At 45.0% G+C, this 20,170-nt stretch overlaps 1 protein-coding gene and 1 non-coding gene across 4 annotated transcripts in view; both read left to right on the top strand.

Moving 5' to 3' along the window:
- Nucleotides 1–20,170, top strand: part of ALX1 (ALX homeobox 1) — a 54,591-nt gene that overhangs the window by 7,718 nt on the left and 26,703 nt on the right. For 2 of the 3 annotated variants that reach the window (XM_061639637.1, XM_061639635.1), the window contains exons 1-2: nucleotides 7,677–7,936; nucleotides 13,656–13,960. In XM_061639637.1, the coding sequence (XP_061495621.1) occupies nucleotides 7,714–7,936; nucleotides 13,656–13,960 (528 nt within the window). In that variant the 5' untranslated portion in view covers nucleotides 7,677–7,713. Of the gene's footprint in view, nucleotides 1–7,676; nucleotides 7,937–13,655; nucleotides 13,961–20,170 lie in introns of those variants that run through there. The other variant, XM_061639638.1, reaches the window with a different exon arrangement.
- On the top strand, nucleotides 17,177–17,247 carry TRNAA-CGC (transfer RNA alanine (anticodon CGC)). The gene has a single exon. It is a non-coding gene; the product is annotated as a tRNA-Ala (tRNA).

Genomic DNA, 20,170 nt, shown 5'->3' with positions numbered 1-20,170 from the left:
TCGGGGTGTTCCCATTGCATATTCAAGACAGGAACACTTCATGCACATTAGCTATCCAGTAACACGTTTTAACCAGCCGCCCATGCTCACAACTACTAGGTTAGTGCAGACGACGGTCAATTCGTGTCAAGGGGCAGGATGCGGCTTCTAATCCGCTTCAAGGGCATTGAGCACAGCGCCCAACAGTGCCACTTATTCCCAACAAATTAACACCCGAAAGAAAACCCTGGGTGACTTTCAGGAGCAAGATTTGTGCGTGGAACACTAGATAAATGCTAGGCACAACCAATACGCCCCCAAAGCCAAACAATTATTTCTAGTGGGATTTTTTTACTGAAATGTCCAAGTCGGAAGCATTTGAACATGGACCATCTGAAAATATGTTAAACTCATTGACTTAGAAGTAAAACATTTTCAAAGCAGTCGATCTTACTTTCAGGTAAAACTGCACAAGACCAGATTAGGACGCAGATTGCTTTAAATCCCCGGAGATCAGTTTGACGGTGTTGTTGGAAGATTTTGATAAAGGGGGCTTTATCTCTGGCTCGGGGACTTTCTCGTTCTCCCACCCTAGCTTGGCAGTGGGATCCAGCCCGCCTTTACTTGGTTGAGTTTCTGTTTAGAACAAAGGTGAAAACGGAGATTTTGGCAAAGCTGACAGACAGATCCAATCAGAAGTGCCATATATATGCCCAATGAATGAAGGAACGAATGCATGAATCCAAATATGTTTTATACCACCTATAAAATTTAATAGCCTACCATTCATTGAACTTCACTATTTCAGGAGGCACATTTCTCTCAAAGCGAGCCTGTGCACGTTTCCTCAGAAGCACATCCCGCTGGGTTCAATGGCACGCACTTAGTAAATGTACAGTATTTAAGACTGCAGCCTAAATTATACCGCCTGTGAACTTCCGGTTTGCTGTCCCGGTTACAGCTTCATACACACACGCAGCCCAGATAAGCCGAAATATTTACAAGCACCCACCCCCAGATTTGAACCCTAAATTTTCAAATATTTCCGCATAACTCGATTGTGCTTTGAGCCCATCTGCTTAACATTGTTCCCACAACGCCCTTTGGATATGAAGGGTACACTTGGAGTATCAGGTTTTATTTTTAACGTTTGAATATTGCCACGTTAAGAGGAGCAAGCCTTGTAGCCTCATCTGGACAAGGCAGGAAGGCAATCCCCCCCTCCCCAGCGGAAAAAGGGGCTAACCCACCTGGATCCGGTGACCATCTGACAACCAAGGTGTCATTTAAAATGTAGGAGCGTTTTTGCCATTGTTTGGACAACTCGATCAAGTTCGACGACAGATTGACTGATTTCCTCCGCTTCTAACTCACTGGCTTACTTCAGGGCCAGTTTGAGAAAGAAGCGCTTAAAAATATCCATCTATCTGCCCTTGTCAGTCTCAGACCCTTCTTAGTGGATAATCATAGGCGTCTGTTCTAGAAAACCGCCCGAAGTGAGAGAAATTCACCCTAGGCAAGTCCACGTTTTCCCCTGACGTTCGCCTTCAAGGAAACGGAAAAGAGATGTGTCCCCGGGCGTTTTTTATTACTTACATATCCGCCACCCTTGAAAGGTAGGCAATAAAATCGGTTCCTTGTCTGTAAGGAATAGTGGAAGAAAAGTGGACGCTAAGCAGACCAGGTCAAAACTGAAGCCGTGGGGCTAACCTGATTGTCTCGGGAGAAAAAGGGAAGATAAGAGTTCTAAAGACAGAAAGGGGAGGAGGGCTTTGGCTGGGAACGCCTGATTTGAAATGGACAGGGCAGAGAGCCGCCTTGTCAATTTCACACCGCATGTAGCCCGACTCTCTAAAGAGCTCAGAACTAGAGATTAAAACTGTTTGAAGTGGGGCAAGAGCAACTCCTGTTTTGTTCTTTTGTTTAAGCTCTAGAGGGAAGATAGGGTCCTCCAGATGGATAGGCTTTGTTTACCTTTTACCTGTGATGCTCTGACTGACTTCCTTCTGTCGCTAGACTGTGACGCCTTTAGGGAAGCTTACCTGCCCCTCCTCCTTCCGCCCATTCCATTCCTTTGTCCTTCGGCTGTCCAGAAGAGAGGAGACATCCCTTTGTTTCTCTCTCTCTCCGAGCATGGGGCTGACTCCTACACTTGGGAGTTATGCCTCCATCTTAGCTAGTTAGTTAGAACTAGGTTTGCCTTTTCTATTTACAATGTATTTCTATAAATAAAGTAGCTTTTTCTTATTTTACTAAGTCTCCAGTGTCAGTGATGCTTATGCAGGGTAAAAGCCTGCTTTCTTAGGCAAACGCACGCACAGGCTGGCACACTCGCATTTCAACATCTGCTGTTACTCTCTGCTGCTGTGGTGCTGCTTTTAAACGAAATTAAGCAACACAACTACACACAGCACAACAAAAACAACCACCAGGACAACCATAACAACCTGGAAGTTTGCAAGGAATTGCTTCTAGAGGAAGGCAGCAGACAGCAAGGCAGGCAACCAGGCTAGAAGGATATGGAGGGGACAGCTGCTGACCCGTTACAACCATCCTCCTTCCCATAAGCACTCATCCTGCTCTGATAAAGACGACTTGCACTTTAACGTACCATTAACACCTCATTCGTATCTGGGGGAGGGGGAAAATCCCGTTCAGATGTTGTTATTCAATCTTTTTATTATACATTAAATTACGCTGAGATCCTGTTTCATTTTCCTTTCGCTCACAGTGTGGATCCGTCTGTTCTCTTCCTCCCCCCCATCGGCATATATAGCATTTTAGTCCGCCGTCTTTCCCTCCCAACCTGGCTGCTGGGGCTCCCCACCCGCTCCGGCGCGATTGCCCTTTACTCATGCAGCTCCCCGATCGCCATCTGAAAGGGCGAATAATCGAGGCCGACCTGCGAGCTGAAGGGTTGACGCAACTCATCAGCTGCACTTTTCAGCGCGGTTAGATCAACGCTCCGAGCCCTCCGTCGGCATCATGAGCCGGGAGGCAGTTTGCCCGGGAACTCTCTCGGGGTTATCTCAGGGAACTGTCTTCCTCCCCTTTGCACACCCTCCCCCCGGCCAAGAACCGTCTCTCTATCGAGCCGACACCCTCTCGCAGCCGGTTCAGGGAAGACTCCATCTCTGGAAACACAGCAACACATCTGTATCCCGGCCCCGTATAAAAGGCCCTGGCTGTCTGCCTTTTATAGCCGGGGGAATCCATCCCGAAGAAAGATGCTTTTCAGAGCGATCTCACCTCCAGCCGCCTCTTGGAAAAGAAACAAGCCCGACTCTCCTTTTCAAAGTATCTTCGCAGCCCGGCAGAGTCCGCTTTGCGCATCTCCAGGCTGGGCAGTGGCCTACGCTTGCCTGCCTGCCGGGAGGGACCCTCGAGGGCCAACGGATGAGCAAAGCGGGCAGCCAGCAGGGGAAAAAAAGAAGGGTGGGGACAATCGGCTTAGCGCCGGGGCTGATCCCTCTCCCACACTCCAGCAAGAAAATCTGTCTCCCCCCCCTTTCTTTTTCCTTTTAATTCCCCCACCCTCTTTTGTGGAGGATTCAGTTTCTGCTGCAAAGCCTCCCTCCGTCCCTCCCTGGCTGTACACCCACGGCCTGATTTTATCAGAGCCGAGGCCTATAAATCAAGGGAGCTTGTCTGGCGAGCGGGGAGCGGTTTCTAGCCTCAGATCCAGGGAGAAGCCCGCTGGGGGGGGAGTTAAAGACGCACTCATACACACGCACACGAGCTGACGGACGTCAGTGGCAGAGCCGAGTGAAACTGACCAGAGAACCCTAGAATGCGGAGGTTGTGCGGGGCACAGGGGAGGGCAATCCGAGCAGCGAAGCTGGAGCAGCCTGACCGCAGGCCCGGGAGATCCGAAGAGGAGCCCTTGGTGCAGCAGGCATGGGGATTCTGGGAAGGCTTCCGGCTGAAGAAGGCCCGCTTGAGCAAGGTTCCTTCGCTCGTCCCGGCAGTCCCTGGGAGCGCATCCTGTGTAGCGCTGAAAGTTGTGGCTGAAGGCCGATTCCCTCCCCCCTCCCCCCAATACCATTTCATTCATCCCCTGTAGTTTACTAGCAGGCTGCCTTTTATTGGGATAAGGGGAGCGCCGCGGCTGCAACAGCCCCGCACGTGGCTTTCATTTAAAAGACACCGAGCGAGCCACGAACTCGCCGCACTGAGCGCGTTCTTTCGGATACCTTTCCCTCGGCCCTAGCAGTGAGAGGCCGAGGGGGCCGAAAGGTGGCCTGGGGGTGTGTGTCTTTGATCTTCAGGCTGAGAGAGAGAGAGAGAGAGAGAGATCCACCAAAGGCCAATTGGAGCATCCAAGCCCAGCCGAAGACCAGCGTCTTCAAAAAGCCAGAATCTGCTTTTTCTTTTGCACTGTGTGTGGCTTTCTCGCAGCAGTCCCAACTGCGAGATCTCTTTCCTGTCTGACGCAGAATCTTTCTGTCGTTCTAGAGCAGGATTCATCAACACACTGCCTTGGAAAGAAGCCCCCCCCCCGGCGGCGCCCCTTAGCCGCGGCGTGGAGCTCTCTCGTGAACACTTGTGCTGGGTCTGATCGCAGCCCTCACTTTCCCGAGGCTCGGTGTGTGGAAAGGGTGAGGTTTTGGGACGTCTTGCCTTTCAAGAGATCCCGACGGCGGCTGTCACACAGCTATTGATCCGCCCCCTTCCCCGAAGCAGAGGCGTTAACGTGTATGTGTATACGTGTGCGCGCGTGCCAGTGCTCAGTGAAAACCTGGAGCCAGTTCCGGATAGATTTGGCCAAACTGGCTCTTGACGACGTCCAGGGCTGACGCTAGCAAGCTCCCTAAAGCAGAAAGAAACTCCAGACTGCCTCCCACCCGACCCAACGGCAACATTACCGTGGACTGGAGGAAACGTCAGACTCCAGTGGCCAGCAACAAGCAAATGGCATCTCTTTATAGCTTCGTATCCAGATTATTTTTCTGCCCCTTTAGGATGAGTACAGCCCACACAGACCCGGGATAGAATACATCCACCTTCAGCGCCAGACCCGCTCCAGTGACTGGATCCGAATCGGGGCGTACCACAGCAGACTTTTGAAGGCCCATGGTGGCCATTTCTCTTGATGGATCTTTCTGCCAAAGCTGACGTGGGTCTCGTTTTATTGTTTATTTCATTAGATTTATGTAACAAAAGGAAAAACAAAACACAAACCTGCCCCGAGGAGTTTACAAGGTTGAGTGTGATACAGCCTTCCCTTTCTATTCCTAGTTTGGTTTCGCTAAGGAGAATCCCGAGGTAGGACATTCTCCCTTTGAATTGTCTGTAACCTTCATGGTTACAGGGCGGGGATGTAAATCTAATAGATAATACACAGTTCACTGTTAGCACACAACAAACAAACAAGCCCATAGATAAAGAAAGGCGTTAGAAAGAGGCTACGTTTGGGAGCTCAACGGAGGTCATGAAAAGTCTGGCAAGAGGCTGCTTTGCATGCCTCAGGAGAACCCTAACCAGGGACGGCCGGGTATCTTTTCCTCCCCTGCTAACCATATCCTGTTTGCCCACGTAGCCTTTCTGGCATCCACACGACAGCTCTTTGAGGAAGCCTCTCCTGTGCAACTGTACCTTCCTGGTAAAGGGCAGGGAATGTTACCGTGGACATAAACAGCCCCGACCCTTAGGAATGAATTTCTGATGCCCACTGACAACGAATCGAAGGAAACAAAATACCTCGGCGACTTTCAGGAAGCCTCGGTTATTTGTTTTGTCCCCGGTCCTTGTGAAAGAGAGAGAGAGAGGGACGGAGGGAGGGAAGGAGACAGGTCTGGGCAGGTCGAACCCCTAGACTCCGCGCTGCAAGAAACGTTCTTCACACGACCTCGGCGACACGCAGGCAATCGCAGAACAGAAAGTGCTGGCGTCTTATTATCGACGGGAGAAATATGTAAGGAAGGGTCTTCAGGAGGCGTCGGCTTCGGGAAAAGCATAAAGGGGAGGGGGCGCGATTTGAATCCGCCCAGCAAACTCTTCTGGAAAGAAAGGACAAGAATCAATATTTGACAAAGGGGTTTTTTTTTTGTATGTGAAGAATGATTCCTACGATTCTGTTATGTGCACATCCTAGCAATAAACAATAAACAGTTTTGTGGCACCATAAAGGCTAACTGCGTGTGTGTGTGTGTGTGTGATGGGGGTGGGGAATGACCTTTCCAATACCAGAGTTCACATGCCCATATACTAAATCAGTTTGTTAGCCTTTAAGATACTACAGAACTCTTGAATGCCGCTGTTACAAAGCACTAGTACAGCTACCGTGTAGTAGTAGTAGTAGTAACTATTATTATTATTAGCTATATTCGGTGTATAAAGTGCTTCACAATTTGTACGTCCTTTATCTGCAATTCCTATCTAAAAATCTGTGTGCATACTTGAACTATATCCTGCCTGCCCTTGAAACACCTCTGAGTTATTCTTTTTTAATGCGAAGAAAAGACCTCCGCTTTTGGGTTGGTGGAATTCTGCTATATTATTAATAGCGATCAGAATTTAAACTTGCGGGGCCCGTTTTCCTCTCCTCCCCAAACTATCCAAATCAGTCTGTTGCTTTACTCTGCAATATCCCCTTGGAAGTAAACGGGGCTACTGTGGAGTCAGAGGCTTGAGAATTGGTAGCGCTGAACACATCTAAAGCACAAAACTAAACGTGTTTCCTCGTAGGGAAGCAAACTTCCAGGATTTCTCACACAGACTTACCCTTGGCAGATAGATCTGCATCAGACTGGAGGCAGGTCCTAAAAATATTTCCTGGACAGTGTCTCCGCCGCTGAGTTCAATAGGAATTACTCCAAGTAAATAATACACAGAGGACTACAGCCTTGCATGGAAATCAGCACTGTTAAGGGATCTCACCTTGCCGGAGTTGGAAATTCCGATCCGAAATGACCCCGAGAGAAAACTGTCCCACTGAAACCAGCGCGACTTACTTCCGAGTAAAGGCGCTCCGCTGGATCGGGGATGGTGAAGACAAAGGCGATTTTTTTCTCTGCACCTTGGAAATCCTCGCTTGCCAGAGGGCAATTGCCTTTCGTGCCTTGCCCATCCATTCAGGATTCCTTTCGCTTCTCTGGGCGTAATCCGCCGGCGATTTCCCCAAACGGTTTACGCCGAAGAGTCCAGCCGCCCCGGCAAATTTTCCACCGGAGGCGGACACGTCTTTTCTTTTTGGAAAACTGAGAAGTAAGGGCGCTTTGGAGACCGCTTTGGAGACCACTTCCCGTCCCACCTCCTCCGCTGCAGTGGTGGGACTTCCTTGCTCCCGGTTGCCGGCCTCCTTTTCGTTGCCCGGCGCAGCCGGTTCACACAGACCAAAAGCAAACCAAAGTCCCTTCGGATCGAGCTGGCGTCGCCGGTGAGGGAGGGGTCGGAACGGGGTGGTGGTCGGGAGGAATCCTCTCGGTTTGCAGAATCCATGGCGAAATGTGAGTCGGCTGCGGTTGGCGAGGGATTCTTCTCTCAAACCCTCGCTTTCTGTTCGCTTCTCTATCCATCCGCTGTGCGGGCCGAGGTTGGAGGGGGGGGAGAGTGAGGGGGCCAGGGACTGGGTGGAGCCAGCGGAGGCCTCAGCTTGGGAAGGTTGCGCAAGAAGCCCCCGCTGAGCTTCAAGATATAAAAGCGCCGTCGAGGCGTCTCTGCTGCGGTAGCAGCAGCAGCAATAGGAGCAGCCACAGCAACGGACAAGGCGCGATTGCGGCTCCGTCGAGGATTATGGAGTTCCTGAGCGACAAATTCGGCCTCAAGAGCCCCCCTGCGGCGGCCAGCAAAGGAGGCGATTTCTACCTGGCCTCCGGGGGCCCCCTGGAGCACGTCATGGAAACGCTGGACGGCGGCGAGGCCTTCTACGGCAAAGGCGGAGGCAAATGCGTGGCGCAGGCCACTTACAATCCCCACGCCAGGCTGGATAGGGCGTCCCCGGCCAGGGACGGCTCCGGTGAGTGAAGGGTTTGTTGGACGACGGGCGCTAATCTGGACGGCGCGGGCGGCCGGCCGTATCAGAAAAGCGGCCTCGGCTCCGGCTCTCCTTCCGCATCTCTTGCTTGGAAGTGGGTCTCCTACCGAACTGAGGGTTGCCTTCTAAGTAAACGAGATTGGGATCCGGTTGGGCCAAACTAACCGGTTTATTTTGGCGTCTGTGTGCAAAAAGTTGTTGGAAAGCTAAAATATACTTGGCACACACACACACACACACACACACAAAACAAGCGCAGCACTACCACCCCGTACACGCACGCATACTCTACTAGAAACAAGTTGGGCCCAATCCGTCCTAGATTAGGAGAGGGCTTTTGGGGAGAACTCACCCAGTACTTTTTGCTTCCCGACGAATTTGGGCACGGAACATGGTTTAACTCCGTATAGAAAAACGTCGCAGAAGAGGGTTGTTTGTTTGTTTTTGCCACGTTCGTTATATAATCAAGATTAGTCTAGCCCACATCCCAAAACGTCTGGCCGCCTGGAAACATCCGGACCTTAAACTAACGCGTTGGAAGCCACCACCGAATAGCAAAAACCGGTTTCCTTTCAGGGAAGGGGGAGTGTTTAGGACGGGGATGCTCAAGTAGCTAATTAAATGAGTAAAAGGCGATAAAAGTTGATGCGAAGGTGATGCTCCTCTTCTGCTACAGTATGATTTGACTTTCATTTATGCCCGTGCCTGCAGATTCCTCCGACGGAGGTTGTGGCTGACGCCATGATCGCCCCCCCCCTTCATTCCCCCCGAATGCTCCGGGCGTTCGTCTCCCCCCTTTCAAGTCCTTCTTCGACTGGCCGAGAGCTTGGAGGCGTTTTTCCCCCTTAGATTTTATTTTGCTTCATTCTAAACCCCCGTGGGCTCTGAAGGTTGCTCTCGCGGGATCTCAGATCCTCTGGCCCTCACTCTTCATTGAGCTGAAGAAGAGGGAAGCTCCAAAAGTCATCATTTTGGGGTGGGGGAGTGGGGAACCCACTCACGACACACAAGCAAAAGGCACAGAACTAATTGCCCTCTCCTTTTCTTCCTCAAGGAGTGAAAGCCGAATCCCTGGAAGGATTTACAGCCAGAGGCTGGGAGAAGCTCTAAGCTAGGAATGCTGAGCTCTCTCCTTAAGGGAGGTGCAGGAGAGAGAGAATAACACAAAGCAGGACAGATACCTCGGGCGGAGGCAGGTTTCCATGTTACCCTCCAACAGATTAAGCCTGCTTCACACACATGTACATACATATACATATACATATATATATATATATAATGCTTGGTGGTGTTTTCTTTTTAAAAATGTAAAGATAGACGGAGAGATTGCAAAGGCTTTAGCTATATGCAATAAAATATCTAACAAGTGTGTGTGTGAGAGACAGAAAGATCCAGTAGCTACCCCCAGTCGTCTTCTAAATCTATCTGTCAGATATCTAAGATGATGATGATGATGATAATATTAATAATATGTGGTAATATATGATAAAGTAATAATTGCAGCATGAGATAATATAGGCCAATAATAATATAGACAAAAGCTGCCTGACAAAACGGTGATGGACAATTAATTACTTAACAGAAGGCACTTCTTTATTATCAGCAAGTGGGGAAAAGTCACAGCCAACCATCGCAGGGAGCCGTGGTGGTTCAGGGATGGGTGGGGAATATCCAAAAGTAACGTTAAGGTATTAGGATCGACTAAAATGCCGCAGAGCCATGAACTCCCTTGAATGTGTGTCCATGAATGCTATTGTGTACCTCAGAACATTTCATATCTTGCTGTGATATTACTGAGGAAGTCGGGAGCCGAAATATTGACCTGTCCGACTTTAAGCTTATTTTGCTTTGTTTTTCTCAGTCAGCTGTTTATATATTCGTGCTTTCGTCCAGGACCCAGACTATATTTGAATGCAACACCCCTTCCATTGCTTTCTGATCTTCTCTCTCTCTTTCTCTGCATCATATGGGCAGTATTCTGTCATGCCCAATCTGCCTTCCAGTGAAACTTTCAGTCCTTGATTCTGATGTCTGTCTCTTTACATCCACACAGTCTGTCTAACTGCTGGTTTGCAGATCAGCTTGTCTCGTCGTCGTTCTCACTGCTATTTCCGTAACTTCAGATTGCGGTTTAAAACAAGCGAACGACTACTATCAAGAGCACTGGGGGCACGTAGGGTCCGCTACTTTCCCCTAAACAAAGGGCTGCCCATCCTACCCGTTCGCTTAATTCTATACTCACCGGAAATATTGGCTAAATTGGTTAAGCTGGTTGTCTTTGAAGAAACCGTCGAGCCCACCAGCGCTCTAGAAAACGTGAAATCACCAACCAAATGTCAACCTATGATGTCCTGAAAAACATCCAGGTTTCCAAATCGCTCTTAGCCAGTTCCCTGTCCTATCACCGTCCGAAATCATCACCATTAGTAACAACCATGTTTTACAAAATATGGAAGTCCATATGGTCGGATGATTCTTTTAATGACGAGGAACACATCTAGCAGAGCGCAAACGTACTCATGTTTACTCGGAAGGAGGCCCCATTGACTGCAGTGGGGTTTACCCCTCGGTAACTGTGCCTACGATTGCACCCTTTGATTTGCTGCCGCGGGTTAGGGTAATCATGCCGGTGGCCATAATACTTCTGGCCATTATTTATAGATGCTGTTTATACTTCCGGCCACTGATGTTTCATCTGTCTTTGAGTAGGATCTACATGATTTCTTCCATCTTCTGTATCCTAAAGACAATCGTGACTTACAAATTAAATCCCACTGATTTTCAGTAGCATTGTTTTGAATGGGGCTTGTTAAATGTTTGTGTGGGGGGAGGAAAAGACTATTATGGATTAAAATCTCTAAGTACAAATGCTGTCATAAAAGGCACAACAGCAAAAATCTATCTTTTCTCTCCCTTGCAAACAATCTTGTCAAACTTGCAGTTTTTCATTGAAGGACATCCTCAACTTATCCTTCCTCCTCAACCTGTTAGCTGCAGCATGTCCTTTCAAGCCGACAAATCCATAGGACGTGAAATGTTTATTGTAACCTCGTTTAACGAGGTTGGAGATCTTTCCCACTATATAGCAAATGCTGAAGCATGACGATAAAATAATAAAAATAAGCTAAGCTGCAAGATCCCTGTCTGAAACCTTTTGTTTGTCTTGGGAATCTGAATGGATTTTCTTTCTTGCATTGTTTTCAGTGCCAAAGATCTCGCAACAGATTTTTAAATTCTATTTCAGTATTTAATATTAGACACAACATTTCCCTGCCGTTTTCATTGACTGCAAAAACTAAAAAAGATCGGCAACACTCTGACTCTATTTATAGTTCAATTTTTGGAACAGTATTTAAGAAATACGAAAGGGAGAAGTAAAAGGGAATCAATTCAGCTATAAATGTCTAATTTCTAATAGACTAAATGTTCATCCTGTTCAGAGAGCTCTACAGATGCACCTATTCTGAATTCTTGGAATGCTTCTTAGAACATTTTGGAATCAGTTACTGCATCATTTTTATATCTAAATGAAATATTCCCCTTGTTACTTAGAATAACGGATTTTTAAAAAAGAAAAGCCCATCCATCTTTAATATTATTTGACAGTAAGTTCACACAAGTTCAAAAGGCAGTTAGTTTCAAGTGTGTAGGACAGAAGTGGGGAGAAACCTTTCACAAGATCCTTAAGTATAGAAAAAGTGAAATAATCACTGGGGAATCAAACACAACATGCTTATGATAAGTTTACCATTATACGTATACACTTGGTTCTTGATTAAATTTGGGACAGTGCTAAACAATAGTATAGGAGTAACTCCAGTAAAAGTAACAAAAAGTTATATTGTTGGCAGAGCTGAAGTCATTGCCAGTTAGCTTGATTAAATTATGTACCTTAACTCTTTTTACTTACTGCTGAGAAAATTAAGCAATTGAAAAACTCCCATTCTAATTTATAGCTCCAAACCATGTTTACTCAAAAGTAGACCCTTACCGCAGTCAAGAGGACTTGCTTCGCAGGAACTGTGCTTGCAGCCTTATTAGGAAGCTAGCCTCACTGATTTCTGATTACTAAGTAAGTGTGCTGCTCTGGACTGCAGCCTGCGTCTGGTTAAAATTCCACCAAATGGACAGAACTGTGTAAAGAAATTATAGGGAGTAGCTGAGAGCATTAGAACAACCTCAAAAGGTCAGGCTGGTTGCCATCCTATGCAATGTTTTACTATTCTGAATGACGAACCTCTCTCTACCCCCAACTGTCAAGAAAAAAAAAGTGGAAGATCATTCAAATCTGGTAACATGCTGCATCAGTTATCTCAGAAATATTTAGAAAAAGCTGGGAATTTGTTCAGAAGCTAAAGGGGGAAAATACTTTAATCCTTATCTTGGACAGCGAGTGTTTTCTCAAAGATAAATGGTTCTTGTAGGACTGGTGCAAAAATATAGGAAATAATCTCTTTGACTGACTTATGATTTTGAAGAAAACCCCCTCCAGTTTGTAAAAATAACTTTAATTGGAAACAAAGCCACTTCACAAAACCAGGGGCATTCTTTTTTTGTTTTTTGAACAGTGGAGCATGTTAGTTTCCTTTCATTCCTTTCATTGTTCATGATTCATGAGTGCTCTTCTCTTCAATGAACCCTTCTCATACACTTCCCTCCCCAAGTAATGAAAAACTGCTAAGTTGGCTACAAAACAAAATGAAATAATTTGTACACGATTCATCCAAAGCAAAGCATTTTTTTAAAAAATTGCATTGCTGTTTTCCCAGCCTGAGCCTATGCATATTTACTCAGACGTGAGCCTTGCTGTATCAGATAGAACTTACTCCCAGGTAAGTGTGCAAAGGATTATAGCTGAAGTATTTAAGTCAGAAAGGCTAAACAGACTTGGTAGGGATGAGAATAAATTTAGACATACTTCTGAGAACAAATACATAAGGTTGTGTTGTGTGTTAGTTTGATCTAATGTTCCATAGTCTCTATTATTTGGTTTACTTGCATTGCAAAATGAATAGCAGTGATCATAAATATCACCTCAAAGCAAATTCAGTTGAAATCTCAGTGGGATTTACCTCCAAGTAAATGCAGCATTCTCTGTAAAGGTATTCAAACAGGCTACAATCCTATAGACCAGGGGTAGCCAAGGGGTGCATTCCAGATGTCTTTGGACTACAACTGCCATCATCCCTGACCCTTGACCTATGCTGGCTGAGGCTGATAGAAGTTGCAGTCCAACAATAACTGGAGGGCACCATGTTGGCTACCACTGCTTGTAGACACGTTGCCTGGGAGTAAATCTCATTGAACTTCATCAGGCATGCTTCTGAGCAGAAAGGCACAGAAGTATGCTTAAGGGCATTTTTGAATGTGTACAATCTGTGATCCTGCCTAGAGATGTGAAGGCCAAGAAAAAACAAAACAAAAAAATCTAGGGAAAATACTGTTTTGTCCTCATTTTTTAAATTTCCCCCCAGTTTTTTCCCTATTTTTCACAACCCCACAGAAAACCACCAAAACAAAACAAAAACAAAAAACATCAACAGATCCCCCCCCCAGGCCTTCACATCTCTAATTTTGGCAAGTACTGTTCCTCCTCAGTAGTAGCAATTTCAACCTTAATGTTTTTTTTCTTAAAGAAAATGCTTCTAAACTCAAAATGAAATGAACCCCAAACCCAGCTTGTTTTCCTTCTGCTGTACAGTGAACTATGGGATTACCAAAGTGGAAGGTCAGCCGCTTCACACCGAGCTGGGCAGGCCGCTGGACAACTGCAGCAACCTCCGCATGTCTCCCGCCAAAGGGATGCAGGAAAAAGGAGAGCTGGATGAACTGGGAGATAAATGTGACAGCAACGTCTCCAGCAGCAAGAAGAGGAGACACAGGACCACTTTTACCAGTTTGCAGCTGGAAGAGCTGGAGAAAGTGTTCCAGAAAACGCATTACCCCGATGTTTATGTACGGGAGCAGCTGGCTCTGAGAACAGAACTCACCGAGGCCAGAGTTCAGGTAGGAGCCTCCGTTCTGTCCAAAAACAAACTACTCATTCGAGAGGCTAAAAAAGCTCCTTAGACCATGGGGTGAAGCAAAAGCCTTTTTAGAATTATCCCTTGGACAGAGGAGAATGTTGTGTTTCTAGCTGATGCTTGGGCTGCAGACTGCACAACTATTTTGGTAGCTTTGCGATTCGACCAGGAAGGCGTCAGCAATCGTAACACTGAGCAGATATTTAAATCATTTCAAGTCCCACATGGCATCTGGTACTTGATGGTATTCTTCTCCCTGTAGGTGCCTCCTTGAGCCTTAATGTTTTCCACAGTGGCTCTCCTCTGAGAGTCCTTTTCTTCTGAGGCATGAAAGGTGGCAATGAGGGAACGGGTCTTTCTCTGTTTGTAGAATCTTCTTCCCAAAGAGGCTCATCTGGCACCTATATTAATGCCATTCTGGTGTCAGGCAAAGACCTTCCTTCACTCCCAGGCCTTTAAAAAAAAAAACCACTTCACTGTTACGCTGTTTTAAACAATTCTGTTACCACATTGACTATTTCGCTCCATTTAGCTGGTGGTGATTCCTCCTCTGGTATTGGGAAAGGAGGGTTAGCACCTCAGCTTGTCATCGTTGTTCTGTTGAGTAAGAGTTGGATTGCTATCTTGACTTGCTTTTAACATTGTATTGAATGTTACCTAGAGCTGAGGTTTTAAGCAACTAATAAGTTTAATAAATCATTGGTGTCATCATCATTTGTTTTTTTCAGCTGTTCTTACAACAGTCCTATAAGGCAGGGCAGGGATATTTATTATCCTCACATTGAGGCATGGATGCTAGGACTGAAGCATAGGGATTTGCTTAGGGACATCTAGTGAGTTCATGGATTTTGAACTTTGGAAGCATTAAGATCTGAAGCAGGACTAACACTATCTCACATTTTCTGGCCTTTATTTACATGTGATGTTAAAAGTGGCTTTGCGCCTCTCCTGCAGGCACTGTTTGCATTTTAGATATGAATGATCTTGATGAGGGATAACAGAGTGGAGGAAAGGAATACATTGTTCATGTAATACATTCAAATTATGGGCTCTGGAAATGCAAACGCTGAGGTAAGCAATCATATATGATAAGGAAACTGCATCAGCCTTATGATTACACAGTGTGGCCCAAGAACTGTCCAGAGTATCTAAAGGGATATGTTTACAATCCGTACGTTTCCAGATCATTCCAGTACATGAACTGACACTCTTTTGCACTAGCAGCATTTTACTGAAAAGCAGTTAAGCACATCAAAATCAATAAGGTATTTTTAAAAGGATGGAATCTTGCATCCTTTATTAGAAAGGGAACACTGGAATTCCATATGTAGAGTCTATTGCCGTAAGTTCCATGTTTCAGAGTCTATTGCATTAACCTGTCTGAATGCTTTGGTTTATTATAGATTCTCCATGGTTAATGAACAATGGCATGCTAATTGCTGGCTTCAATATCCTTGCACTTCTTTGAACACAAGTGTTGGTGACCAATTAGGACTGTTTCATACATTACATTTAAAAAAATCTAGCTCTACACGGCTCAGTGTACATTTAAAAATGTAAATTATGAGCAATAAGTGAGGACTATGTTTGCAAGTTCATGCATAATACACGTATCCACATCACCAGGGCTGGCAGTCTGTGGCCTGTGAAGCATATATTCAGTGGCAAAACCATTATGTAATGTATGAAAAAACTCCTTATTAGTTATGGCTATAAGTCCTCAGTATCTTTTCTTGGAAACTGAAATCTGTGGAGGCATGTTGAGAAGCTTGAAAATATCAAACACGTTGCTGGCATTGCTTAAATGAAAACTGAGTAATGAGTGTGCAGTTCAGCACTACTGTAGCAAATTGGAGTCACAAACACAAAACTGTTGAAGGTAGAAGTTTTCTTTAGTACATGTGTACAATAAACTCTTGCACCAACTGTGGGTGTACCAGTGAAGAGTGGGGGCTCTCTGGGAGAACAATATTTGAAACAAATCTAGACCTGTTAATTCCAGTGGAACTTACTAAATTTGCATGCTTTGGATTTAGATCAGCACTAAGGGTATAATACGGTGTGTAACAGGGATCAATAGGACTTGCCCATGTTGTTTAAAATGCATTACAATATTGCAAAAAGAAAAGAAAGATAATCTAGTCTTGATTTTTTCCCTTGAAAGAGTAAGATTTTTTTTAAATCCAAATTATTAACGTGTGGAAGTTTTGAGAAACAATAGTTCTCCATCTAAAACAGCCTTCCTCAACCTGGTGTTCTCCAGATGTTTTGGATTCTAACTCTCATCTATTATATGTGCTGACTAGGGCTGATGGAAATAGGGGTCCAAAGCATTTGGAGGGCACCAGGTTGGAGAAGGCTGAACCAAAGGCACTGTCTTTATCACTTCATTATGAAAGTATGGAACAGGGACATCTATGGGATTTGCCTCCAGAGAAACACCCTGAGTATTGTAGCAAAAACAACAAAGAATCTTGTGGCACCTTAAAGACTAACCAATTTATTATGGCAGAAGCTTTTGTGGACTTCATCAGATGCATGAAGTGTTATTCTAAGTTACAGGTATGTGTGTAGATATGCATACCTGTATCATGGTTTTCTTTGGTGGGGGGACTGAAAACAATGAGGTCAGAGAGAACTTAAATGCAGAAAAGTAGTGATAAGTACCTAATTAATGATGGTAATTCACAAAACAGTTGTTGACAACAGAGACAGCCTAGCATTGGTAAGCCAACTGACACATATAATGTTCCAAAAAACCCTTTGTCTTGGTTCAATCCACAATCCTGAGAATTGTGTGGGTGTACAAGATTCATTCAGAAACATGAAGGATGGAAATCTGGATTATGTCTTATTTCTGTTGCATATGTATGTATGGAGGTCTCTTTTTTTTGGTGGGGGAAACACTGCCCTTCTCTTCTGTTTTGGCTGTTTGGATCGCTGCCTAGTACCTATTGGCCAGGATCCAAAGAGCTGCTTAGGCTCAAGAAAGGGATTTGCTTGCTAACCTAGCGGAATTTTTGGTTTTTCTATCAAACAGCTGACCCTCCAGAACATATCATGAACCACTTTTGAAACATCTCTCCATTTTCAAAAGCAGTTTGCCATGTGTCAGGGGATAGGGGAGGATAAGACAAGTTTGAGGCTGCAGTCCTGTACTCACTCACCTGGGAGTAAGTCCATTTGCACTCATGAGAAAGGACTGTGGCTCAGTGGTTGAGCATCTGCCTCGCATGCAGAAGGTCCCAGGTTCAATCCCTGGTGTCTCCAGGTAGAGCTGGCAAAAGATCCTGCCTGGAGAGCTGCTGCCAGTCAGAGCAGACAATACTGAACTATATGACCTAATGAATCTCTAATAATAATGTCAAGTTATATTTCATCCTTCCTCCCAAAGGAGCATCCTGTGTTCCTGTGAATAATATAGGCTCCTTTCAGGCATTATTAGCTCCCATGTTGCTGTAAACAGTTAGGAGCAGGAGCTGGGCTGAGTGGTCTCACCCTGATGTCCACACATGCAATGCCAATGTCTGTAGGGAGGGGGCCATGGAAACTGAATGATCGGGGTTCCAGATTCTGTTGAAGGCTTTGTATGCACAACTATGCACAAAAGCCTCCTCACTACAGATGCTTGCAATGTAAGTGTGAATGGCAGGAGAAGGGCTGGATGAAGCAGTGATGATGATGCAATGTCAGGGGAGAGGTTATTCAGTGCAATCCCACTCCCTGTTTTTGTGTAGAGCACAATGGGAGGGAGCTAATAAAGTCTGAAGGGGGCATCTGAGTTGACATGTACAGGATCGCCTTGCAAAGCTTTCTTGGGTTCATGGAATGGGCATTATGGTTTTTTAGATCTTGCCTAATCAAATCCCACTGAACTCCACAAGATAAAAATGGTAAAGCACTTTGCACACTGAGAACATGTCACTAATTATAATAGCTTTGGCTATGGGGCGGTATAGGAATTAAATGAATGAATGAATGAATAAATAAATAAATGTTAATTTGCAAATCAATGAACCATCATATTCAATGAAATGTCTTGTTAGGAGCAGACAAATCTTTACAGTCTAGTGAAACAATGCTTACATACAATTAGAATGTTCTGTCCCTACAGTGTAGTCTGCAGAATAGCTATTGAGCTGGGAAGATTTTTTCAGAACAGAATGCCACCCTTGACAATGAAGATCATGTTGCACTTTAAAAACACTTTGTTAAGAAATAAAGGCAACAGGTATTCAGACATGAGGAATTGAACATTCCATGGCACCTCTTAACAAAATTTAGTTTTGACAGAATTTGATCCTCGATGATCTGCACATAACAAATGAACGTAAGGTTTGGCTATTACATTTCTTCCCATATTTAACATCATCTTGCGCTTTTTGAATAGAATAGAATAGAATCTGGGCTCAAGCAGGCTGAAAGCTACTTCAGTTTTATTTTCTCCATTGCATTGAGTTTAGACTTCCTCATACCACATTATTGCCCAGGATGGGTAAAGGTGGCGGAATCAGATCTGTCTAGTTTTGTGTGGAGCACAATAAAGAGAGAGGGAACTTACAGTCTGTATATATTATATGCTCTCCTTGGAACAAAATTGCCGGTTTCAGTTTTTCCCTCTGAGAATGTTTATTTTATGCTTTGTGTACACAGAGATTTCCGTGCTTATTGAACTAAATGCCCTGGATTTTTGCATTTCTGATCAGCCTACTGAAAAAGACCCATGCAAGAAAATGGGGATCATTCTTTCTCTGAGTGGCAACAGTCTTCCACCACAATATTAAGCAATTTTCAAAGGCCTGACATCATTAGAGACCAGCATCTGGCTAGGCAGGGATAACAAGCAGCAGATTGTTGCCTTATTTTGTATAGGCAAATGGTTACTTTATCTTTGCCAAGAGTCAGCTTTGAATAAATCGATGTAAACAGAAACATTTTGGGGGAGTGTCAGCGTTAAAAAATGTGAGTTTCTTCCCCGTCAGTTCCTTTAAATTCAAGCAAAATTGTTTTATTTAGTTTAGCCAAATGACTGGCTGGATATGCTCCGCACGTCTCCCTTCCTGGGTATTTCATCAAGATCCAATTTAAGTTTCGTCCTGCGTCCATGCCGAGAGAGTCAGCCTGAACCTAATTTATTGAAGTTGTTCTCTTTCCTGCCGCATGTCAGTGGAGTAATTGGCACCCAGCTTAAGGAGATTGTCAAGGACTTTTTCAATGAAAGGGCCTCATTACTAAATTCCCATAACATGTTCTCTGTGCCTCCTGCAGAGATAGCAAGAGGGGGAAATGGTTTCATGTAGCCTTCGGCACAATTGATAATACAAATTTACCAACAAGGGGTGCAATCCTGCATTTGGTTATGCATTGGGCAAGTCCCACTACTTCAGTGGGATTTCTGCAGAGCTTGGAAAAGTTACTTTTTTGAACTACAACTCCCACCAGCCCAATCCAGTGGCCGTGCTGGCTGGGGCTGATGGGAGTTGTAGTTCAAAAAAGTAACTTTTCCAAGCTCTGGATTTCTCTGTGAGTCGCTAAGGGCAGGACTGCAGCAGCAGCAGCCCAGGTCCAGAAAAGAAAAGAAAAGAAAAGAAATAAAATGCTCAATAGGTATGAGTTGGTATTGTGCTTTAATGGTTTTGGGGCATTTTTCAAAACTGCCATTTTAAAATTGCAACAGGTCTATGGAAATTAAAAATATATCCCTGCTGCTTTAGGCAATATTGGTGAATGTGTGTGTATCTTGAATCCTTAAGGACTAAAAGCAATAAATAACCTCCGCAAATAATTAACACTCAAATCAGTTTCAGAAACATTTTCATTTAAAGTTCCTGCTCTGATATTAGATCTGAAAAGCTTTAAGAGCTTTAGGCCATGGCTGGTCTTTAAACACAAGCCAGGGAGAGCAGTGTTATTTTTGTGTTGGGTTTAACGCTGTGCATAAATATTGTGGCACAGATTAGAACAGCTCCCTTGCCATTTGGCACCATTACACTATCTTTTGATATTTGTTTCAAGTTTTTACATTTTTATTGAAGAAAAAACCCAGGATCCATTTATTTATTCAGAAGGTATAAAAAGGGGTGAGCAAGAGGAGGTGGTGGCTTTGCCAGTGACTGCAGTGGTGATATGTGTAACTCGTATGAAAATGCCTTACTTAAATGTGTGGCTACTGCTATGATTTAAGGTTACAAAT

This window comes from Rhineura floridana, chromosome 8 (genome assembly GCF_030035675.1).
Source record: "Rhineura floridana isolate rRhiFlo1 chromosome 8, rRhiFlo1.hap2, whole genome shotgun sequence".
In the NCBI taxonomy this organism is placed as follows: Eukaryota; Metazoa; Chordata; class Lepidosauria; order Squamata; family Rhineuridae; genus Rhineura; species Rhineura floridana.
Note: the sequence above shows the minus strand (reverse complement) of the source record. Positions and strands in the feature narration are given on the sequence as shown.